This window comes from Musa acuminata, chromosome BXJ1-4, assembly GCF_036884655.1.
Source record: "Musa acuminata AAA Group cultivar baxijiao chromosome BXJ1-4, Cavendish_Baxijiao_AAA, whole genome shotgun sequence".
Taxonomy (NCBI): Eukaryota; Viridiplantae; Streptophyta; class Magnoliopsida; order Zingiberales; family Musaceae; genus Musa; species Musa acuminata.
In genome coordinates, this window is record NC_088330.1 from 30,552,436 (window position 1) to 30,577,849 (window position 25,414).

Below are 25,414 nucleotides of genomic sequence, written 5' to 3' on the forward strand. Positions count from 1 at the left end.
GCTGAGCCCAACCCATCAACGCAGCTCACTAAGCAAGCAGCTCTATCCCACCTCCTCACTCTTTTGTCTTATTCTCCTCCCTAAACCAGATAAGGGCACAACTCCTTTGCCCAATTTTTCACCTATTCGACCTCAGTTTCTCAAACTACTCTTCATTCAAGCCGAAGGACCCTGATTTCAAGGAGGATCAAGGTAAGAAAACCCAACCCTTCCCTAGCTATACCTCTGGTTTTAGTTTGTATGTTGTTATTTTCAATTGATTTTGGATAACCTAGGGTTCAAATAAAGATCTGGTTTTTTGATATGTTGTGTACAATTATACTAGGATTCTATGGCTTCTTGAATGACTTCAATCAAAGTTTTGTGCTTAGAGTTATGGATTTGTCAATCTGAAGCATGCAGAATCCCCTATTTTCTGTGAAAAGGTTATGTTCGAGCTAAATTGACACCATTAGGGATATGATTAGATCTTGTTCTTTTAATATGCCTTAAAAGGATCCCTTAAGGTTTCGTAGGATTTAGAATTAAGTGAATACCATCTCTGTGACCCAAGATATGAGATTTAGAAGTTCAGGCAGTCTCAAACCCATTTCAACATAACAAAATAGATGGTAGTTGAATTTGGAGAGTATTTTAGCCTCATAATAGATTGTGTCACGAACTTAACTAGGTTGCACCTAGTTGCAACCTCACCCAAGTCTCAAAGGACCTATAAAAAAGCAAATTGCTTAATTCAGAAAACGAACGATGGATAAGTCTCGACATCTCACAAAGAGAATAGTTTTACAAGCAATTCAGCAAACACTTGATGTGCAAGAGAGGAAGGAGAAAATAAGAATTTCAAAAGGCAAACAAATAGTCACAAGTCCACAAACAATTGTTCACTGAGTGTCGGGCATGTTGGCAAGTCTTTGTAGGCTTTCCGTGCGAACGCCCAACACTACCCCAGACCCCCATTCAGCCCTATGCCACCCGAGTGGTTCTAGGGTGCTAAGATGGCTGACGTTTCGTACCGCACTATAGCCTGCAGAAAATAGGCCATGGCACACTAAAATTGAACCATTTTGGGCAATTTTGCCAATTCTAGTGAGCGATCGCTCTACAACCCTACAAATTGTTCCTACTCACAGTTTTCAAACAAAAACACACAAAAACAGGGCAAAACACATTGCCAAACATATGTACAAACAAACAAAAACGACATATGGTTCGTTGACGAAGGGTTGTAGGTTCACGACAACTATCCGTGACAGCAGTGATTTAAAAAGGCGCTCGGGCAAGGCGAGGCGAGGCGAGGCCCGAGCGCCTTGCTTCATTTCCAGGCGACGCGCTTCAAAGAGGCGTCGCCTGGGCGCTCACCCGAGCCCAGGCACTTCGGGCGAGCGCCTGGGTTAAACCAGGTGATCGAACCAGCGTTTGAGGTCTGGTTCGGTCTCCGGTGCTTTAGTTGGTTCAATCGAACCAACTAAAGCACCAATATCAGCGTGAGTTCCCCAACCCTAACCCTGCTCGTCGTTCACGCTACTGTCGCCGCTGCTCGCTACCGTTGCTGTTGTCGCCGCTCTCGCTACCGCTGCCGCTCCCACTGTCGCCGCTCCCGCTGTCGCTGCTACCGTTGCCACTATCTCCGCTCACTGCTTCCGCTCCCGCTGCCGCTGCTCGCTGCTACTGTTGCCACTGTCTCCGCTCGTCGCTCCCGCTCCCGCTGCCGGTGCCACTATCGCCGCTTGCCGCTCCCGCTGTCGATGTTGCTGCCACTGTCGTCGCTCGCAGCTGCCACTCCCGCTCTTCTTAGTCAACACCCTCGGTCTTCCAACTTTTCCCTTACACTCTTCTCTTCTTTCGATAGTATACTGTTAACTGTATACTAGTAATAGTATTTGTATTTATTAGATTAATTTAATAGTATATTTTTATTTAAAAATTTAAATAATTATATTTATTAATTATATTATATATTTTTATATTTTAATGCCTCACTTCGCTCGGGCGAGCGCTTGGGTGAGCGCTTAGTGCCTCGGGCGTTTTTGGACCTTGGCACTTATTGGCGCCTAGTGCTTTTTAAATCACTGCGTGACAGTCTGATGTCGGAGTGCACATATATGTTTGACGTGCAAAGTGAGAGTGCACGTACAATCTATAACGTGTGGTGGGAGAGTGCACGTATCTATTATGATGTGTAGTGTGGGAGTGCACGTATATGTTATGCTATGTGATGTGAAAGTTTATAGGTGTGTTATGCTTCTTATCATGCACATATATGTTCTAAGTTACTTCGACTCAGAATTTTACCTCTTTATTTTGCGTCTGTTATATTTCATTGTTATACTTGCTAAAGAAGTCAAAAGATAATGTGTTCACCATTAAATGTTTAATGCATATGATTTCAAAATGTTGCCTACTTGATACGATGCATGCTCACCTATACAAAGCTACAAAGGCTTATACTTACTAAGTTATCACTCACCGTATGCCCTATTTTGGAGATAAAGGCACTAGTACCCCACCCAAGTGATAGGTAAGGAGATGAGCAGATGCGAGCCCATGCCAACGCAAATATGGATAATAACCTGTGAGCATTTTTGTGTGTATAAATTTTGAACAGGACATACATGTGTTTTCTTTCAATTATGTGTTTATAACTGTGTACAGCTATCAAACGCTACTGTGTACAAGGGAAACCTATAATTTGTTCAAATTAGCATGTTGTAAAATTGTCCACTTCTCCACTGCGTTATGTTGATAGCATTAGTAAGCTGAAAAATATCATCATATTTATAATCATGTATGTAGGGTATATGTGGAACTAGGAGTAGGGTGTTACATGAGATCCTACATAAGATAAGATAAAACATTAAATAGTTATGTTTGTAAGATAGATGTTGTATAAATGTTTAGATCAGGAATGTTTTACTCTAGGGAGTTAATGTCCTACATTTCATGACCAGTCTATCCAATAGTTTACATCCAATCACCAATGCTTAAACCAAAAACACATTTGGAAAAATGCCGCTATGAGTGGTGAAATATAAAATTCTAAAAACACTATGCAGAAGCTAGTAAGATTACCATGACAGATCTGGAGCGAATTTCTCTGCTAGAATTGCAGCCTTGAGTGCTAGTTCTTCACGCATAACAAAATCTGCGGTATTAAGATACTGAAGAGGGATGGTAAACAAATTATTAGGATCACATGATTGAGATTGGCCTTGTTACTTCAAGATATTTAGGATCTAAAATTAGAAAAAGTAAAGCATTATATCACAATATTCACTTGTACCTGCAATAATTCTTCAACTATATCCTTGGCATTTGTAACATCACACATGCCATAAAGTAGATCAAGAGCACGTCTTCTTATACTGGAATAGTTGCAGGCAAATGAGGGACTCATAAAGATTATCATTAGGCGTAAACAAAAAAGGGGGAACATATTTATGTAGCAAAATACTATATCCGAAAGAAATCTACCCACTAAAACGCTAAGAAACAACAACAACAAACTGTAATGTCGCCACTACTAAAACACTAAGAAACAGATAAAGTGAAACACTGAATATGCTTGAATCTTAAGTACGTAGTAAAGACACCTATAAAAAAGAGTTATTTTCAACCAGAAACATGTATTTCAATAAAAGGTATACTTCCCAGGTGCAATTTAGTACATGTACTCTAAAATCTTATGATAAATATGTAGCTGGCTTTGCAACTATCAGAACTAGTACAGAATGAGTTTCTTATGCGAGTAAAATTGTCTTTAACCAAAATTGTGCAAAATACAACAAGAAGACAAATTACAATACTATAAATGAACTTTCCAACTACTAACCATGACTATCGACAACCATTTACAGCTAATAACTTAACTACATAACCACTCCCCACTAACAGAACCAAACATCATTACTCAAACTCGTATAAAATTAACAGCAAAAAAAAAACCCACAATTAAAGCTAGCAAGCTCATACAGATATAAGCTCTAAAAGATTCAGCCAAATGTCATCAGTATCATGTCTCACACGTGATGATTTATGCCGTAAGCATATCATCACTCAAAGCAGAAAGATGCTTATGGAACATCAAAATCTCTATTGACAGTCCATATAAAAACTTCATTCATAAAGGAAAAACTACAAGCATAACAGTAGCTGGTTGATGAAAACCACAAAGGCCAGGTCATACATATTCACGACAATTTGAAAAGAAAGTTGACCATGGACAACCTGGACTCAAAAGGAAGAATGCAAGAATGTCTAAAATGGAATGAACTGACTAAATTTCTATAGAATTAGATTTGGACTCCAATAACTTCATGCATGTTTTAAATATACTTATAAATCAAACTATTTAGATCAATTTGGAACTTAAATAATGATTAAAGAGAACCAGAACTTGGGATAGTCCTTGTCAATTTTCTGTTTCCTAGTATCTTAACTGGAGCAGTAATTCTACACTGAGTATATCAGTAATCTAAAGATCCATTATCAGATCCTCTTTACTTCCAGGCCAAGGTTATGTACATTGACCCTCCTCAGACTTCGATGGAAGGAGCCTTGAGGACAGGGTCACCATTTAGTTGATTATCCTCCATTTTCTCCCTAACTAACCTGAAGATCTAATTGAGCAAGAAAGTCGCAGTTCTCCATAAGCAAAAATGAACTACAAGCTTTAACGCCCATCTGATGGTTCACAATGGAAAACTTTTTCAGACATCTTTTTATATGTACACTCTCAAATCAAAAGTTACAGAATCACATCTTAGAATCATGTTATCCGGGAACTTCAAGCTCTCATAACCAAGTACAATAGCATAATTGCTTTCCGAAACTGATAAACAAGATAACCAACTCAAGCATATAAATATGACAGGACAGATTAATAGACAATCTCTAGTCTTAGGTTCTTATTAGACCTGATCATTAAGTAGTCTAGCTAGCATGAATCTAAATATCAGTTTGTCCACACATATGCCAAACACTACAAGTTTTTAAAAAATTTTGTTGTCAGTGATACACAGATGTAGATCATGTAGCATAGACATAACATATCGGTCTGCTGGTCGGCCAGTACTCAATACGGACTGTGATTGAATTCTAAAGGAAAACATTTGACAACATCAAATTTAACAAGAGTGATCATAGACTAGAGCAAACTCTTTTATCAAAAGAAATCACCACAAAGTTACCTGATATCAGGATCTTTCAATGAAGTAATTATTTGTGCTTGATGCCGCTTGATAATATCCTGCACATCTGAGACCAACAACATCCTCGTCATGTTCTCCTGTGCCAATAAATTAGACATTCTCCATGAGAATGTAATCAAGTTTTATCAAATAGCCAACAATCCATAAAGTTACACATGCATATAACAAGGGTGGGCTAGTGCTGTTGGCTCCCACCACTTAAGCTCTGTAATGGTCAACAGTCTACGAGTAGGAAGTTCCATCATACATTTCCATTTATATAAAAGCAACCAACAACACAATCAATCTTTATAATACTAATGCACCAAATACTTACAAGACCAAGATAGCGAATGTTTGGTTCACGAACAGCAATAAACTTTCCAAGCAAAGCCACACACTGAGACATCATCTCCTTTTCAGCATCAAGATGCATAACCTATAACATGGATCAAGAGGGTACTCATGTAACCACCAAGATATCACATCATATATATGCATAGTGTTGTGCTTGCAAAGCAAGTAACAGTAAACACATACATGGGCTGATGCCCAAATATCCTTGCACTTATGTAAATTTGGTCAAATGAAACAAAGTTCTAAATAAACAAACATTTATGTAAATGAGCAAAAAGCTTCAAAAATATACCTTTAAATAATAAATTGAAGTTTATATAAGTGTAGTAAGCCTGTTTAACTACTAAAAAATGGAAAGCAAGAAATAAAGGATCAAACTTAAGTGAATGACACTGATGAGATAATGTAATATGTCTGGAAATGCTAGTTATACAAAAGTCTTACTACATTCACAAAGGTCACTACATGATTAATATGTCATAATATTTGTGAGTGAAAGGACTACAATGGGCGTAATTCTGTGCAGTAGTTTAGAGACAAAACGTTTTAGTTTGACAGTTTATTAGGTCAAGTTGACTTTTCATAAGTAACTCTTTTCACAATGGTCACAATTGATTTCCCAGAAGGGACAAATGCAGAACTTATCCACAGAAACAAGAACATGCATACTTCATTTTTTTATGAACATACATAGAATAACATAAATAGATCTTATTCTTTCATTTTTTCCATCACTTGACAAATCAAACCCACATTAGGGGAGAGACAATTGTCACAAAGAGCAAAGCTCTATGTGCATAATGTGCCAAAGTGAGAATTTGAACCATTGACATGATGAACAGGACTTCAGATGCAAAATCTACTAGGCATCTTGTCAGGGCATGCATAGAGAACTTGGACATTCACTTATTACCAACGTCAATCATCCAATGCATAACATTTGCTTTAAATTTCAAGAAAAATACTCACAAGAGCTAAGGCTTCAAAAAGAACGGCATGTGCTGCATTGTTCTTGTTTACATTTTTCACCACATCAGTGCCCATTAAAATACGTTGTAGAACCTGCATAAAGCAAATTAATTGATCAGATAATAAAAGTAAATGAGTATGTTGCATCATGCCCTATGCTTCAAACAGTCATACTTCAAACAAAGCTCTTCTAGTATTTGGATCTTCAATAGTTGGAAAATACTGAAGAGCCCTCATTGTCTTAACCTGCATCACATGAAGATGGGCCATTAGAATAGTGACATGTTTCTTCTTTAAATGGCTTTTTTATAATCAAATGACCATAAATAAATAGCTTAATGAAGCTTCATTACTTAGTTAATTAGAATTTAGAAATTAAAAACTTTGACATAATCTACATCATGATTCTCCTCTCGCTGATGCAAAATATCAACCCATTCTCTAATTAATAATTAATTTTGTACTATTTGACAAGCAAAATAGAGAGCCTGAGTTATGTGTGTATGACAAAACAAAACCCTTAGAACGTCTTCTTAAAACACAATGCTCTTCATTTTTCCTTCCAACACTCCAGCAAGCATTCTAATTCTGAACTGGACAATTTGCTTTGCTACTTTCTAAATAATGGGCAACCTAGTGCATGAAGCCCCTGCAAATGCAGGATCTAGGGAGGGTCAGCAGTTTTACTCTTGCATATAGATGATTTACTACTCTCTAGTTACTGAAAAACACAACATATTAACATAAAAGGGCATGTAAAATGTATTAAAACATAGGCATTATGACAAAGGAATGTTTAGGAGACAACTAGCCAAAAACAGAAACCGAGTCTTACAAGTTCACAAGACAAGTACATTTGGCATACTTTAAAGTCTTTGTATTATTGATCATTCGGAACTTTCATTCAAAGAATTTGCAAAGACACCAAATGAATAGTAGCAAGCTTTTACCAGTACTACGAAATATTACAACTCAGTGCGATTTCTTGAACCGACAAATATGAAGCAGGAGCTTGATGTCACCAAGGTCTTTGCTTTGTGAATTATGCAAGAAAAGTTAGCTTATGGCCATAGTTGAGGCATAAGTGAGTCTAGGTTAGCATGCAGTCTAGTAGACAACACTCCAAATTGTATTTTTCTATTTTATAATATCTTTGATTATATCTTTCCACAGGTAACACACAAGATGAGGCACAAGCCTCTTCAAAGCAGTTCAATGGTAATTATCGAAAATATGATTCAAAAAATAAATCAAATCACAAGACATTAATTATCTACTGCTCCATATGTAAAAAATCAAAATGTTAAGTTTGGCTGCAAAGCCGAATTCTAGCATTGCTCTCGTAGCAAAATGCATGAACATGAAGATAAAGGTCCACATCCTGAAAAAACAAAGGTAGCTAGTATACCAATATAATAAGAAAAAAGAAAAAACAAGAGTGCAGCAACAAAAATAAGGTAATAGAGCAACGCAAACACAACAAAGTAGCAGAAAATGAAAGAAGAAGAAGCCAGAGGTGTGGTTAAACCATTCAAGGGAAGCAGCACTAGAATAGAGAAACGAACAATTAAGAAGTAAGAAACAGTTTCTTAACTCCCTCCACTAGTTTTTCTATTCCCAGTGACAAAATCCCAATAAACAAACAATAAAGCAACCCATATAATCATTGTTTCTTTTTATGAGGAATCCAATAGTAATAATCACAATGCATAGCTTTTGTGAGCCTTGCTTTGTTTAATGAAGTGCACACACATGCCCTAGGTATGCCTTGTGAAACCTGATGAGGTTAGAGTGCAAAATTAGGGCTTTGGACCTTGAGACTTAGCAGGACTTAGGTGCACCAATGCACCTATAAACTGCTAAGGATCTCCTCAGGTACAATTAGCTTTAAGGACATTATTAATCCATTAGAAGTTTGTATTTTGTATAGGATTTTGTGAGCTATAATTTTTTTAAAAAAAAGGAAGTCTTATTTCACAACAGAGCTTTCACTTGTCAAAATTAGGGTCTAAAAATTCCATAAATGAGGACCACTTACCAGGTTATATAATTGGCCTTGATTTGATGAGTGATTAATTGAAAGTAGGTTGAGCTGTGGCCTTTGTATGTCAATTCTAATCTCTTTATCCTCTTTCTCTATTATTTCCTAACTCAGCCTAACAATATTACATTTTTGTCAAACATTAGTACAGATCAGATAATATACCCATTACAGCCCAGTTATTTTGAGTTCCAAACAGTGTGATCCTCTAATGGTGGAGAAGTTGCTTAACCACAACAAAGTATCCGTAGGAATGATTTGAATAATGTATCATACAGCTTGGTACGGGTGGTACATACCAATCCGTCAGCAGATTGGCACGCGGACCGCTCGCTACCGAGCGGTATCAGGTATTTGGCTCCATATAGGACGATAAGGGGCTGTACAGGTGGTAACGATCGAAATTTCGATTGTTACCGACCTGAACTGACCGGTACCGGTAGATTTTGATCGTTACCAACCTGTACCGGCCGGTACCAATCGATTTCAACCGTTACTGACCTGTACTGGGCGGTAACGATCGAAACCGATCGTTACCGAATGGTAATAGTGTTCCAACGGTCAATTTGAATGTTGGATGCCTCCTTAAGAGTTTTTAAACTCTTTCCTCCCCCCCTATTTCAATCCATTTCTCTCTTAAGCTCTCTCAAACTTATTTTTTCTCATATTCTCTCTCTTATTCTCATATTTTCACGCTCCTAAACCCAACAAAGCAACAAATTATGAATTGAATCAAATTTATGAGGCTAATTTGGGAGGATTAAGATGAAGAACTTTTTAATCAAGAGGTATGTATTCTCTTTCTAGACCTTTTAATCAACACATGTGATTTATGACGATCAACCTATGACCATCATCACATTAATGCACCAATGACATACGGTGTATCAATACATTATGTCATGGGATCAATTTCAGGATTGAGTCCAATAAACATATTATATTGAAATACAAATACATATGATCGAGGACCCTGTTCCACCAACCGTGGAGGCCCATCATTCGTTTTGGTGGTAGAATCAGGTGTATCTACACATATGATTACTTAATTCATTTGAATCATAAAGTTTAAGTTGTATACAAATAATCTAACAATTCAAATATTTTTTTTATAGATAATTCAATATTAACATAAGGACGATCCGGAACGAACCGAAATTGAGAACCTTGCACAAGGCTACTCCTCAAAGCTCAAAAAAGATATGTGGCATTATTCTTACCTAATTTACATTAGTTTTGCTAAAACTATACTAAATGTATATTTATTTCTAAATTAAAAACCCTATCCTAACTTTTTTTTCTATTTTTAGGTATTTTCGGAGGATTTTATGTCTATTTTAGGCATATCGCTCCGTATATCATACCGTACTGTACCGAGCATAGGTCGATACACCGGTACAATACGGTATTTAGAACATTGAGTAGGATAATCAAACATATTAGAAAGATAATCATGGGCACCTTTGCAACCATATAATATGCCAAAACTCATCATGCCTTTGATTGTTCAAGAGTCAATCCATGTGACATGAAAGCACTGATTAATTATAGAAAAAAATAAAAATATGGCTGAAAAAATGAACTTAATAAGTACCGAAGTTACAAAACACTATCATATTAGAAAATGGGCAAAGGAAAAGACCACAATTATACTATAAAGATCCATGATGAAATTAGAAAAGTTTAGAAAAGCATGGAAAAAGATCCATGATAGAATTAGAAAGCTGGTATAAGAAAAGAAAACAGCATGAATAAGAAAACAAAAAAGAACATGATCAAGCTTAACCTGAAGCCATGGAGATGGAATTCCATAGTAGGTATATTCTTGTGGAACATCTTGGTTTCTAGCCAACCTTTCCAGTATTTTAACACACTTTGGAAGACAATTCCAATAAGCTTCAATGTTACTTGAGACTAAAGCAACAAAAAGGCTCATGACAGATGTCAATACTCCCAGGTCACGTTCATCCAGAAGCTGTGACATTCGATCAGACCTAAAAATGAAAGCAAACAAAAGAAAACTAATCAAGACTAAATTCAAACATATGCATGTATGTGTATACGTAATATGGGTGTACATCAATAAACCATATGAATGAAATTATTAATACATGAACAATGGCCAGAATATGCTTACCAGCCATCAACATTAACGACATCAGGGTTCTTCCTATAAAGACGCAGAAGACACAGCGCAGCTTTTTTCCTGACTAGAGGTCTGCAGCTACTTGAAATCTAATGGAGATTACAGCATCAGCATCAATAATACTTCCATAGATAAAGTAGGAACTGAGAAATTCCATAATCTTACCAGCAGCTTTTGGACATCGGGTGCCAGTGATTCAGAAAACTCTTTCCCACCAATGTTTCCTACCTACAATGAACAATATACATAAAGTAGAAATGTAACCATTTTGTTCCAAAAAGCCAACACCTACACACCACTATTGAGCTTAGACTCACTGCAGGTAGAATATTGATGAAATAGCATTAACCTACCCTGTCCCCAGGTTACATCAGCAACCTAATAAATATTAAGTACCAGAGTTTAGCTGGCTGATAAGATTAACCACAAGAAAGCTGGTCCGCTCTGTGTGATTTATAGCACGTGTATCATTTTGCATTTCTAGTAGGCAACACTATAGGAATGGCAAGCATATCCCCAGATTGTGTCAAAGGCATGCATAATTCCTAGATATTATTAGCATTAACCCATACCCAAAGGATGACGTACGTACATGTAGATATATCTAGGGAAACTAGAAAGTTATTATACTCTTCTAGCAACAGCTACTGTGATCTTTTGATGATGCCATACAATACATGAACATGTTCCTGTATATGTTCTTTGGGTAGATAGGAGTCCAATCATCTACAATTCACATATAATATTCCTGTGGATACAGCTCATTATGAGAATGGAACTATTTCTCTCGAGTCATTACTCACTATACATGCTATCTTATTAATCTAGTTTCCCTATGACATCACCAAAATGTTTCTGGTTGGCCAATCAATTGGTCATTTGATGACAATCAAAATGGAATCTGGATGATTGTTTAAACATCTGGACAATGTAGATCATGAAAGACACATGGGTCATTTTCTAGATGTTATGGCATGCCTCTGTCTCCTAGTTTTAACTATTCCATCTCCCTTATGAATGGTGAATGCACAAAATAGAACTTAAATTTCTCATTAAACAAAAATATAGAAGTTCAAGCAACAAGCTTGCATTCTTTGTCAAAAGGGTCTGACAACGTGTCAATTAACATTATGAATAAACCACCCACCTCTCACAAAAATAAAATCATATATATATATATATATATATATATATATATATATATATATATATATATATATATATCTTTCCTCCCTTTCCCGCTAATAACTGTCCAAAAAATCCTTAGCAAGCATCTAACCTTGTCAGCATATTAGTATATCATGAGTATAATTCTAACTTCATGTTTTAATAACAATCAACCTGTAATTTTAAACTTGTCTCTTAATTAACCTTATTTAAAGTCAATATCTTAAAGCATGCAGCCACAGGGTTTGCCTTCCATCACTCAATTTGTGTATGGGGATGATCAAAATAAGCATGACACGAGGACAAAATAATGCACAATCTAGTCTTGTCTGTGAATATGCCCCATTTTTATCCCACGTCCTGCAATTTGACAATTAAACTGTAATATCATTCACTGGTCTAAAATGTCAGAGAGATGGTAAGAAAAGTGGAAGTAGGTTACAAGTATTCATTACATATAAACAGTAGAAACAAATATCCAAACACGAAATAAGTATAGAAGAATCCAATTTAACATAAACAAATATTCATGACACATCAACTACAGAATAAATGAATGTCTTGTCGAGGATGCTAACTTCTTACCATTGTCAGTGCCAAACATTGGAAAGTTTCATTTCGACCAACTATATCATTTCGTACTGTATTTATAACCATTCTTAGGAAGTCATGGTTCTCATTGAGTAAGCAAGATGTCACTATATATCCAACCTGCAGCAATACTTTCCATGTATAAGAAAAATCCACAGGCAAATTTTAGTAATATAATGCCAAAGAAAAAACATGGGTCACAGACTAGCAATAAAACTGATTCTCTGAAATCCAAGAGATTCATAAAAATTATTTTTATGGATCAAGCGGACAACTGATTATAAAGCCATATTATTTGACAATATAACTAGCTCAGCCATAAATGATAAATCAATCATTTTACAAGAAACAGAAAGATGACCACCCATACTAAAGAAATATTTAGTTTAATATTCCATAATGTTCTTTATTTTGCCATCAATATTCCGTATTGTTATATACAATCCAAGAACTAAAAAATATCAAGTAATTAGAAGACAACTGAATGCATGCAAAACTCAAATCCATTTATCAGATAAATATCAAGCTCTCTTCCCATTCCCACCTTAACTAATGTTAAAACCCTTGTAGATTTTTGGTCATTGTCAGATTGCTCCAAATCTATGTGATGACAGTTCGAGTTATGGAAAATTTCCATAACTCGAACTGTAATCACATAGTTATATAAAGAGGTTATTTCCATTGGAAATAACCTCTTTATATACAAGAATCTAGGTTGTGTACATTAACCCTTTATAAACCCCATATTGGCAGAAAGATACCTTCTCAAAACCTTGCATTAGCGGAAAGGCATTCTGCATTTGATCGCCTTGTTTTATATAGTGTTTTAGCCAATTTTTTATGTATGCCTTATTTTCTGCGCTCATGATAGGTATTAGAATAGGACTTCGAGCTTCAGTCACATGTTACATTTGAAAACCTGTAAATATTTTAAATTTGGACATGGAATGATATAAATTAGTAAAAGTTGGGTCCAAAACTTTATAAAATTGACTGTATCTAACAGGAAGAAAAACAACCCATAAGGTCTTAACTTTTTGAGGACTGTAACATGGATATCTTACTGCTACTACACTTAGCAAAGGGAAATACCACTAGTAAAAATAGGAACTACCAAATCTCTTACTATTTCTAATATAATTTCCTGTCTCTCTCTACCTCTCAACAGAATAACAATCGCGACTCACATCATTTAATTAGTATATATGCAGTGTCCTTTGGACATACATAGACCACCTTAAATGGTTTCCTGTTGGTTTATCCTTAACCAGAATAACCCCTTGATGCACAACCAATCTAATCAATCGTTTATTTAAATATATTTTATTAATTTAGGGGTTATTTTGCAGGTGTCAAATGTTGCCACATGACAACATACAGAATACTTCTAATCAAGTTTCCTACTTTACTCACGGAACAGAAAAAAAAATTCAAAGAAATCAAAATATGATTGTGATTGAAAATTACAAATTTTGATTGAAGATTTTGTGAAGATTGATCTCTACAATGATGGAACTTATCAATCTAGAATATTATCTTCTTAGGATGGAAGATCAAATCAAATATATATTTGATCTGATGTAATTGTAAATTTTATTTTTACATTTTCCTTTTCTTTTCTTGCATTTGGGCACCTATAAAAAGAAACTAGGCCATATTTGTTTTTTCGATGGCATAATTCCATCGACCATGTGCGAGACATGCGGAGGTGCGAAGCTTTCATCCTACGAGTTCGCACCTAGAACCAGAGTAAGTCCGATGGTTCTCTTTTTTTATTATCTTTCTATTATTATTATTCTCTTTCCCTCTTTTTAACCCTCTATCATTTAAAAAAACAATTTGTTGCTACTCGTCCTACATCAGATTTGGTATCAGAGCCTTTGGTTTAGCCAGGATGTTCTATCATCAAGGTCGATCCATATTTCATGAACTCGAAATAAGTTCCCACGCAACAACAAAAGCATTTGACGCAAGACCAATCTAGTCCATCGCTTATTAAAATATATTTAATTAGTTTAAGGATTATTTTTCATGTGCCATAGGTTGGCACATGATAACATCCAAAATAATTCTAATCTAGTTTCCTACTTTACGCAAGGAACAAAAAAATTGAAGAAAATGTGAAAAAAACAGAAGAAATCAAATTATGATTCTGATTGAAGATTACAAATTCTGATCGAAGGTTTTGTGAAGATCGATCTCTACGCAAATAGAAGCTTATCGTTCAAGAATATTATCTTATTTGGAAGGAAGGTCAAATCAAATATATATTTGATTTAATGCAATTATATATATATATATATATATATATATATATATATATATATATATATTTATATTAGCCTATAAAAAAGGGTTAAAACATTGTAATTGTCATAAATAAAAAATGGATCAATAAATTGATCTTTTGTCCCACCATGTGTGTGTGCACTGTGAGGCCACATTTGTTTTTCCAATGGCATGATTTCATCATCCTCATGAAAGACATGAAGAGGTGCGAAACATTCATCCTACGAGTTTGCTCCTTGAGCCGAAGCGACTCTGGTAGTTATCCCTTTATTTGTTATTATCTTTCTATTATTATTATTCTCTTCCACCCTTTCTAGTCCTTTATCATAAAAAAAAATTGCTACTGCTCGTCCTACAACAGATTTGGTATCAGTATATATAAGCTTTTCGTTTAGCCATGATGTTTCATGATCAAAGCCAATCTATATTCCATGAACTCGAGATGAGTTTCTACGTAGCGAAATTGTACGATGCAGGACAAATCTAATCCATCACTCAATTAAATAAATTTTATTAGTTTAGGGATTATTTTTCATGTGCCAACCAATTTTTCATGTGCCATAGGTTGGCACATGACAACATCTAGAATAATTCTAACTTAGTTTCCTACTATATTCAAAGAACAAAAAAATAAAGAATGTGAAAAAAATGGAAGAATTCAAATTATGATTAAAGATTTTGTGAAGATTAATCTCAATGCGGACAGAAAGCTTATCAATCAAAAATACTATCTTCTCCGGAAGATCATATATGTATATGTATGTATGTATGTATGTATGTATGTATGTATGTATGTATGTATATACATATATGTATATAAATACATACATATATATAGTGTGAGTGAAATTGAGTGCTTTTCCCACCATGTGTGTGAGTGCTACGAGGACATGTTTGTTTTTTCGATGGCATGATTTCATTGTTTACGTGCAGAGGTGGAAGGCATTCATCTTACAAGTTCGCCCCTTAAGCCAAAGCAAGTATGGTAATTATCCTTTCATTTTTATTATCTTTCTATTATTATTATTCTCTTCCCCTACTTTTAGTCCTCTATCATAAAAAAAAAAATTGTTGCTACTAGTCCTACATCAGATTTGGTATCAAAGCTTTTGGTTTAGTCAAGATGTTCCATCATCAAAGTCGATCCATATTTTATGAACTTGAGATGAGTTCCTACGCACCAGAAGTGTATACTACAAGACCAATATAGTCCATCGCTTATTTAAATAAATTTTATCAATTAAGGTATGTCATAGATTAGCACATGACAACATCCAAAATAATTCTAATCTAGTTTCCTAATTTATTCAAGGAACCAAAAAAAGAAAATATAAAAAATGGGAAAAAATTTAATTATGATTGTAATCGAAGACTACAAATTCTGATTGAAGATTTTGTGAAGATCGATCTCTACGTGGATAGAAGCTTATCAAAGAATATTATTTGCTTCGAAAGGAAGATCAAATCAAATATATATTTGATTTGATACAATTGTATTTTTTCATTTTTTTTCTTTTTTTGGCATTTGAGCTTATAAAAAGGGGTAAGAACATTGTAATGCATTAATCAAAAATGGATCAATATATTGAGCTCTTTTCCCACCATTTGTGTGAGTGCTACGAAGTCATATTTGTTTTTCCGATGACATAATTTCATCATCCATGTGCGAAACGTACAAAGGTCCGAGGCATTCATCATGCAACTTCGCTCCAAAGCGAGTCTAGCAATTATCCCTTTATTTTTTATTATCTTTCTCTTTTATTATTCTCTTCCTCTCTTTTTAGCCCTTTATCATAAAAAAATCTACTACTCCTCGTCCTACATTATATTTGGTATCATAACTTTTGGTTTAGCAAGGATGTTCCATCATCAAAGCCGATCCATATTTCAAGATGACTTCCTACGCAACGAAAGCGTATCATGCAGAACCAATCTAGTCGATCACTTATTTAAATAAATTTTATTAGTTTAGGGATAATTTTCATGTGTCATAGTGTCACGAATGGTCGTTGCGCACCCGCAACAACTTTGTTCAACGAATCGTTCGTCGCTTTTGCATGCTTGTACACAGACATAACAGCATGTTTTGCCTTGGTTTTGTGTGTTTTTGCTTGGAAAATGTAAGCAACAACAGTTCACAACGCTGCAATGCGACCGCTCGTCGCGCCGGGCCGAACTGCCCCAAAATGGCTCCATTTTCGCATGCCATAGCTTTTTTTTCTGCAAACCGTAGCTGCACGCGAAATGTTAGTCATCTCAGCACCTTGGAACCCCTCAAGTGGCACAGGGCTGGATGGGGCTTCGATATATTGTCGGGCGTTATACAATCTTTACAATTTCGCATGTTAACTTGACGGGAACTTGCCTTCGCGCCCGGCACCCGGTGAGCAGTTGTTTGTGGACTTGCAACTGTTCGTTCTACCTTATAAGGTCCTTGTTTTCTCCTTCCTCTCTTTTCTCTCTTGCACTCAAGGTGCTTGCTGAATTGATTGTAAAACTTCCCTCTTTGCGAGACGTCGAGACTTGTCCATCGCTCGTTTTCAATCTGATCAACTTTTTGTTTTACAGGTCATTCGAGACCTGTACGAGGTTGCAACTAGGCTGAACCTTTGCGGACACATATGTCACAAGGGCGCCTCATGACTTAGGCAATCTCAGCTAAGTCCGAGGAGTTGGTGCAATTGTGCTTCACGACTTAGGCAACTTCAGCTAAGTTCGTGACTTTGCCGCAATGGTGCCTCACGACATAGGCAATTCTAGCTAAGTCCGTAACAATAGGTTGCCACATAACAATGTCCAGGATAATTATAATCCAGTTTCCTGCTTCACTCAAGGAACAAAAAAATAAAGTAAATATGAAAAAATTTTAAAGAAATCAAATCATGATTGTGATTGAAGATTTTGTAAAGATTGATCTCTATGAGGATGGAAGCTTATCAATCAAGAATATTATCTTATTCAGAGGGAAGATCAAATCAAATATATATTTGATTTGATGAAATTGTTTACATTTTCCTTTTCTTTTCTTGTATTAGAGCCTATAAAAAGGAGCTAAAACATTGTAATGCATCAATGAAAAGAAGATCAATGAATTGAGTTATTTCCCCACCTTATGTATAAGTAGTGCAATACCACAAGTTGCTTTTCCGATGGAATGATTCCATCGCCCACGTGTCAAATGTGCGGAGGTAATGACACCTTTATCCTAGGAGCATTCTCCTTGTGCCAATACGAGTCTAGTAGTTATCCCTTTATTTTCTATTATCTTTCAATTATTATATTTATCCTCCTTCAATCTATTCCTTATTGTCGGTCATCCTACATCACCCTAGTTGTTAAAACACTAATACTCTTTGCATGCACCTTATGAGTTGCCAAAACACTTTGTATGTATCTTATGAGTCGCCAACATTCACAATCATAAAACACAAATGGCCTTACAATTGTCTTGTAATATGGGGAACACATGATCAACACACAACTTAATGCACCTCTCCGCCTTATCCATCCACACTTTCAACTTTACAAATAATATCTTCATCACTCTCCTCTACTTAACGTCTAACGAGTAATAAATCAAAGATATTTAAACTTTGTGTCCCTCTATTTTAATTATACCCTTGGTTCTAGTCTTATTTAGCCTAATAAACTTGGTCCTGTTTTTGTTTAACATGAAAAATTACAACACACAAGAACTGAGAAGAGTACAATGCACATGAAAGTAATTGAGAACAGATCAACAATTGCGAAGATATGGACATCATTCACTCATCCATGTTTCTTGCTCGTTTTTGTGCTGTCCATTAACATGTACTTCTAATATAACGCATGATCTTACATATTTCATAAGGTGTCACCTGTAGACCCAAACTCCTAAACGCCTTATATAGTTTAGGCTTTTTGGTACCTTAATCTATCATGTATTCATGCATATAAACATGTGTGGTGTAAAAGTAAATGCATTCAAGTCAACTCACTTATAAAACAAGTCAGTAATTGATTTTTTTAGAGAAAAATGCCCTATAAAGAAATTATGGAATCTAGTAGAGCAATGACAACATAGCACTGAGCTCTAAAGATGGATTCACTTCATTTTCACATGGCATTTAACTTTGCCAAGGACTATGCCTCCATCAAACAGACAGTTAACTTTGTGGCATTTAACTTTGTCAAGGCTATTTTCCTTTTTTGCCACTTGAATCCACATCTGATTTAGCCACAATTAAAAACTAAAAGGATGGGAAATCTAAAAGGGCATTGGGTTAAAGAAACTATTCCCGAATTGAACTGCAGCAATCATGTAAAGCATACAGTACCTGCTTCTCTGGATACTTTGGAGCAGATATCAAAGAAACAGCTTCCGTATGTCCAAAATCAACATCATACCCTAGCATATATATGTAGAGCATTTTCCAGACGTATTTCTTTTTCTCATAAGGTGACAAGCCCTGTCAAAGAAGGAAACATCTGTATCATTATCTGATAAACTGAAACAGGATTCAGGTTTGTATCAAAAGTTCAGTACAAAACAACATTAACAGTACCAAGTCAGGTTGTCAATATTTTTGAATGAGCAAGAAGAGAATAAAAAGAAGAAAACATACTTTAATACTTGTATTTTTTTTTCATTGCACATATTTGAAATATAAGAAGACAAGCTTCTAAGAAGCCTTAGAAATAAATAGAGCATGATGTATACTCAGTGTTGCAGCACATGTTCTCTTAATTTTGTTTAACATTAATTTTTATTTGTTGTTTGTTACTTGAACTATTTATTTTTTAAAAAAATTTAGCTTTTCAGATAAAACTTGACAAAGTTGAATTGGAACTATTAGACATCATTCCAGCCAACCAACCTCACTCTTCAAGCATGATGACAGTGTTAATTCGTCGTTCATTGACTACATAAAATTATCCCCAGCCTAAACCACTACTTGTTTTCTTCCTAATTTTTGCGCTGCAACCCTAGGTAGTCAAAGACGGCACGAAAGATAAGTACCTTAAGTAGACAAAATTATAGACAATTTCAGCTGCTTTCTGCGGCAAAACATCAACTAAAATAACCATAACATTCTTCGAATGTGAGACAATCGTAACCTAGGAGCAGCGATCTGCGACCTATTCGTTCTTGGCGCATTAAGACCACGTAAGAAAAGGGTTTATGGAAGAAAATCGAATAGAGAGAGAGAGAGAGAGAGAGCCGAAGAAATCAGAAAGAAAGAAGCAGGCGGAGGGATGACCTTCTCGTTCTTGAACCGGGTCCTGATGTTTCCGAGCTCCTTGTCGACCCGCAACCGCTCCTGCTCCTTGTTCTGACAATTCCTGACATCACTGATGAACACAGAGAGCCCTCGCATCCCGGACAGCGCCATGGCCGCCCTCGATCCGCCCTCACCGCGGCGGATCCGATCGCCGGCGTCCGATCGGCCGAAGCCCGCCTCAGATCCAAGGGTTGGCGCACCGGATAAGCCGCGGAAACGCCTCCGTCCGCCTCGATTCGGAACCCCAAAGAGCGATCGGAACCGAACGAACAAGGTCGTTCCCCAAGACTGGCGAGATGAGAAAGAAATGAGCTGCTCTGTCGATGGCGGATCGGCGAAAATGAAAAAAAGAAAAGTCGACTATATATCGCTTCTTTTCTCGTTTTTTGTTTACCTTTTTTTTTTTCTCCCTGGATTTAATATAAATAAATCGGAGCTAAAAATTGGAGAGATTTGTTTGACGTTTTCGAACGATTCGTCCACGGGACGTTCGACGTACCTGCTACGGGGTTGGCTGGGATCCGTCACCGCCATGTAGCAACCTACGCGGAGGATGCTTCGACTGGTGCGCACGAATCATAAAGCCATGAATCGAATCCTTACGTGGATCTCGAAGCGCGTTGTAGCCAGATCACGCGCCGGCGTGGCTGATTCGGGACGGTCGACGGACATACAGTGAATCCGGGTCGTATATCGCACGCGGATGATACTTCTTTTCACCCTCTTTCGCTGTACCCGTTTGATACTGCTGTGATGTCTACTGGGTGGGCTCAGGCGGTCGCGGCCATGTTGTCCAATCATAATGCACAATCGTTCGCAGGCTCCCACCGGGGAGCGTACCGAAAGTAAATGTGACATGAGCAAGCGTGCCGCAACGGGTAACACTACGCCTACCGTTACCGGCTGTACCGCATAAGCGTGTGAGAGGACGAGAGCGGGCCCCACAGAACATGGATCCGAACGGTGGGAGGTAGAGAAGCGGGCCGCTGAGGAGCAGGTAGAGAGTAGGGTTGGATCAGGCCCGGTCAATGTAGCTTTGTGGTCCCGTTTGACTTGTTTTATGCCAACAAGGATTGAGATCGTGCATTTTTGTGCTAGATTTGACTCGTACAAGAAACGGGTCGGGATCAGAAACGATGTCCTGCGGTCATGATTCAACGAAGCCTGTGGATTTGGGCCGCCATCTTTTCATCGATCTGGTTATTACCCTCACATCATGACTCACTCACCTTCCAGAAACCTGTGGGCATTCCTTTGCTCGATCTTCTCATCAAGCATGAGGCAACGGTAGCACATCGATACTTTGCTTTAAAGGCACACACGGACCAGCACGCGCTCTCCGCCTCACACTACCAAGCATGCAGAAGCTGCCCGCTTTGCTCCTCTTCGTCGTCCTCCTCACCTCCCTGCCATCTCGCTGCCTCTCCTTCCATGACTCCGACGACATAGACTACTGGTGCAGCAACATGCCGCACCCGGAGCCGTGCCGCTACTACCTCGGCAACAACCCACACGTCGGGATCCCCAAGGACACGGCCCAGTTCTACCAGGTCTCCCTCCGCCTCGCCTTTGACCTCACCGTCCGCGCCCAAAGCCAGCTCAAGCGCCGCGGCCCCGCGTGCAACCAAGCCCGTGAGAGGACCGCCTGGCTCGACTGCTGGAAGCTCTACGACAACACCGTCCTCCAGCTCAACCGCACCCTCGACGCCCCGCACGGCGCCTGCACCGCCTTCGACTCCCAGACCTGGCTCAGCGCCGCCCTGACCAACCTGCAGACCTGCCTCACGGGCTTCAATGACACCGGCACCTCGTCGGAGATCATCGAGCCGGTCACGCGGTACAACGTCTCCGACCTCATCAGCAACTGTCTCGCCATCAACCGGCCGGCCGCCGCCGCTGCCACGACGAACGTGTCGACGACGACTGACCGCGGAAGGGTTTCGAGCTGGATGATGATCGCTAACAGGCGGCTCCTGCAGCTCTCCGCCAGAGCTGACCTCGTGGTGGCCAAAGATGGGTCGGGAAACTTCCGAACCATCAAGGAAGCTCTCGACGCCGCCGCGGCAAGGATGCAGAGCGGAAGGCTATCCAAGTTCGTGATATACGTCAAGGCCGGTGTGTACAACGAGTACGTGCAGGTAACCAGTAGCTTAAGCAATCTCGTGATGCTTGGCGACGGCATTGGAAAGACCATCATCACCGGAAACAGGAGCGTCGCTAGTGGCTATACCACCCTCAGCTCTGCGACCTTCAGTAAGAAACTACAGACCCATGTTACCTTTGTTCGACGAGCATGGATGCATGCCTGCATCACTCATCAGTTCACGTGATCTTATTCATGTCGATAGGTGTGTTCGGTGACGGATTCAAAGCGAGTGGCATCACGTTCAGGAACACGTTTGGTCCAGGATCACAGGCGGTGGCGCTTCTGTCGGCGTCGGATCTCTCTGTCTACTACCGATGCAGCATCGAGGGATACCAGGACACGCTGTTCGTCTACAGCCAGCGGCAGTTCTACAGGGAGTGCGACATACACGGCACGATCGACTTCATCTTCGGCAACGCAGCGGTGGTGCTCCAGCGCTGCAACATCTACGCAAGGCGGCCCCGGCACGGCGAGTCCAACGTCATCACGGCGCAAGGCCGCAGCGACCCCAACCAGAACACCGGCATCGTGATCCAGTCCTCCAACATCGAGCCGGCGGCCGAGCTGCTGCCGGTGCGGAAGACCGTGAGGTCGTACCTGGGGCGGCCGTGGATGCAGTACTCCCGCACGCTCTTCCTGCAGAGCTACATCGACGGCATCATCGACCCCGCCGGGTGGCTACCGTTCAACGGCAATTTCGCGCTGAACACGCTGTACTACGGCGAGTTCGAGAACACCGGGCCGGGGTCGAGGATGTCGAAGCGGGTGAAGTGGCCGGGGTACCATGTGATCCAGCGGCGGTCGATCGTGCGGCCGTTCACCGTAGGGCGGTTCATAGCCGGCCGTTCATGGATCCCGTCGACGGGCGTGCCGTTCGACCCGAGCTTGTAGCTCGCTCGACAGCTCGACATTCTTACTAGAATAGCTTTTCTTGCTGATTGCTGAAGGATCTCCCTTGTGCACTCGCCATTAGAACATGAGATTTGGCTGAATTCTTGCAGTAGCGTTTCGTTTCATGTCGTCTCGATCTAAAACAGGAACATGTGAGTCGTGGATCTTGCTTGCTGTTCTTTCGCTGAAACATAGGTATGATTTGAGAATCTAGAGATGTCAAAGTCTCCAAACGCAGATCGAGGAGATCCTTGGATCAAGCAATGTTCGTGGATCCAAGAGTCTACAATTAAAGAAGTGGCGGCGGCCAGACCGGTGGATCGGGGAGCGCCGGGTCAAAGGGTTGCTCCACTGCCGATGTGCATCGTGAGGTGAGCCCGGTGGCCACGGCCAGCTGTTTCCATTAATGGAGAGGCCACATCTCCGTGCACGCAGCGCTCAGGACCGCTCGCCATGGTCAGGTCACGGGAAGCTTCGCAAGATTAAATCTGGTCATCAGCCCAATATGTTGAGTTCATGTAGAACTTACAGAGGTAATAATAAGGATGGTCTTCTGCTAGATCTTGTTCTTATATGTAGGATGTGATGTCCTTAATTAAGCAACGAAAACAGAGTGCCACATTAGTCGTGCTGTGTAGCATTAATGATGGCTTACGAAGTGATGGCCTTACATTAATTAGGATCACAACACAGATACCTTACGTGATAGCTAAGCTGTGTGAGGTAGCCATATTAATATATCTCAACAACACGATGACACATGCACCATACCATCGCAATGAGACATATTAATCGGTAACTACGTCACGGATCAAATCTCAATCGAATTAGCGACCAATCAGCCGTTAATAGACTAATAGAATATTATATGATGAGAAATATATTATTCGCCTATAAACTCTGTGCAAATTGGCTATTTATTGTCAACTTGGACAAAAGCTTGAAAAAGGTGGAGAACTCACTCTGATTTACTATTATACGAGACTAAATTATTAATTTGACAAGTCCTATCTGAAAAATAAAGCTTATTATCTCATATTGCAATTATAAATAAGGGTATGGGCTTTGAAACCAGATGTATCGTAATTGTCCCTTTTATAGTAAAGTTTTGCTCCTCCTTCATGTTCGTGGATAAGTTTTGTTCCTTCGTCATGTTCGTGGATATAGGTCAATTGACCGAACTACGTAAATCTAGTATTCTTGTCTCTTTTATTTTTCTATTTTATTATTTTTATTGGGTTGTCAAATTACCCGTTTGCTAAATTTTCTGGGACAGCTCTAACATAAATAATTTATTAAAAATTTAGGCCATAAACATCATTATTTAATTATTAGAAATTTTTTATCTATATAAATAAACAAAGCTAACGTCAATTTAAACATTAGGGCTTGCGTATGCTTGTTGTTGAGCAAGAGGTGTAATGTTTCCAGAGCAATAATGGTTCTTATGGCCTTCTGAAGTGTGGAGCATGTTGCTCCACTATTTACATCCATCAGAAACAAACCTGATTGATGACCACAAGTTCAAATAAAAATCTCGAAGAACATACCACAAATCCAGTGAACCAAATGAATACGAATGATTTGTTTCTTCCCAAGACCGATGGACAATTTATCAGAATAAGAAAAACATATTTATCGTTGTCTGCAATGAAGAAGATGGAAAGTGATGGATTGAGAAAACCACTGATTCATCCTAATCCATCAATCAAACAATAATCTTCAGACCTGTTCATTCATTCTGTGGGGAAAGAAAACTGCAGCAGAAGACCAAGTCTGTGGAAGGATGCAGTGTTAACTTCTATGTCATATTCATAGAGAAAGAAGAGAGAAGATTAGATAGTGATTCCAAGTCTTGTAAGACCAGTCTTTCACCAAATGCCAACATGATTGGGGTCCATCATGCATCAGATGCTGATCAAGTTTAATGTCATCAATCAATCTTTTGTTTACCCTGAAAGAAAGCAGAACTAATGGCAACTTGTCCTGAAATAAAGGGAGGGATGTTCCTAAAAAAAGAGAGAAAATTTGACCCTTGTCTTTGTGATCAAAAGTTAGATCAGCTTTGAGGAGCAGTGTTTGCTATAGTAAAAGTAGTTCCATTTATGATATAAGGTGTGAAAAGATAGATCAGCTTTATCAGTTTAAGCCAATAAAATGAAGTGAGATGTCATGATTTATTATTATGAGTTGGGTGTCATTTTTTTAGCTTGTCTTTTTCTTTTTTGCTTTTTTCTCACAAAAAAAAAAGCAAAAGAAGTCTCTTTTCTGAGATTAATTTTTTGTCACCCATAATAATTGATCTCAATGATTACAATTGATGTCATCACTGTTCCACAGGATAAACATTATTGCATTCTCAATCTCTTC

At 38.4% G+C, this 25,414-nt stretch overlaps 2 protein-coding genes across 2 annotated transcripts in view; one reads left to right on the plus strand and one right to left on the minus strand.

Annotated features, from left to right (window-relative positions):
- LOC135652392 (AP-2 complex subunit alpha-1-like) overlaps nt 1-20,355 on the minus strand; it is a 29,771-nt gene extending 9,416 nt beyond the window's left edge. Inside the window, exons 1-12 of the mRNA XM_065173272.1 lie at nt 19,987-20,355; nt 19,063-19,194; nt 12,452-12,577; nt 10,865-10,927; nt 10,691-10,788; nt 10,340-10,547; nt 6,687-6,758; nt 6,513-6,605; nt 5,524-5,625; nt 5,187-5,284; nt 3,281-3,362; nt 3,070-3,158 (exon numbers count right to left, since the gene is read on the minus strand). Coding sequence (XP_065029344.1) covers nt 3,070-3,158; nt 3,281-3,362; nt 5,187-5,284; nt 5,524-5,625; nt 6,513-6,605; nt 6,687-6,758; nt 10,340-10,547; nt 10,691-10,788; nt 10,865-10,927; nt 12,452-12,577; nt 19,063-19,194; nt 19,987-20,118 — 1,295 coding nt within the window. The 5' untranslated portion in view covers nt 20,119-20,355. The remainder of the gene's footprint in view (nt 1-3,069; nt 3,159-3,280; nt 3,363-5,186; nt 5,285-5,523; nt 5,626-6,512; nt 6,606-6,686; nt 6,759-10,339; nt 10,548-10,690; nt 10,789-10,864; nt 10,928-12,451; nt 12,578-19,062; nt 19,195-19,986) is intronic.
- An 889-nt stretch (nt 20,356-21,244) lies between these two features.
- On the plus strand, nt 21,245-23,169 carry LOC103986257 (pectinesterase-like). The gene is made up of 2 exons (XM_009404242.3): nt 21,245-22,260; nt 22,356-23,169. Exons 1-2 carry the CDS (start codon nt 21,366-21,368, stop codon nt 23,042-23,044), a joined length of 1,584 nt encoding a protein of 527 aa, XP_009402517.2. The 5' UTR covers nt 21,245-21,365; the 3' UTR covers nt 23,045-23,169.
- Nucleotides 23,170-25,414: the final 2,245 nt, after the last annotated feature.

Coding starts and splice junctions, on each gene's coding strand:
- LOC103986257 (XM_009404242.3), top strand. CDS start 21,366: ATGCAGAAGCTGCCCGCTTTGCTCCTCTTCGTCGTCCTCCTCACCTCC. Junction 22,261..22,355: donor CCTCAGCTCTGCGACCTTCA/GTAAGAAACTAC, acceptor TCATGTCGATAG/GTGTGTTCGGTGACGGATTC.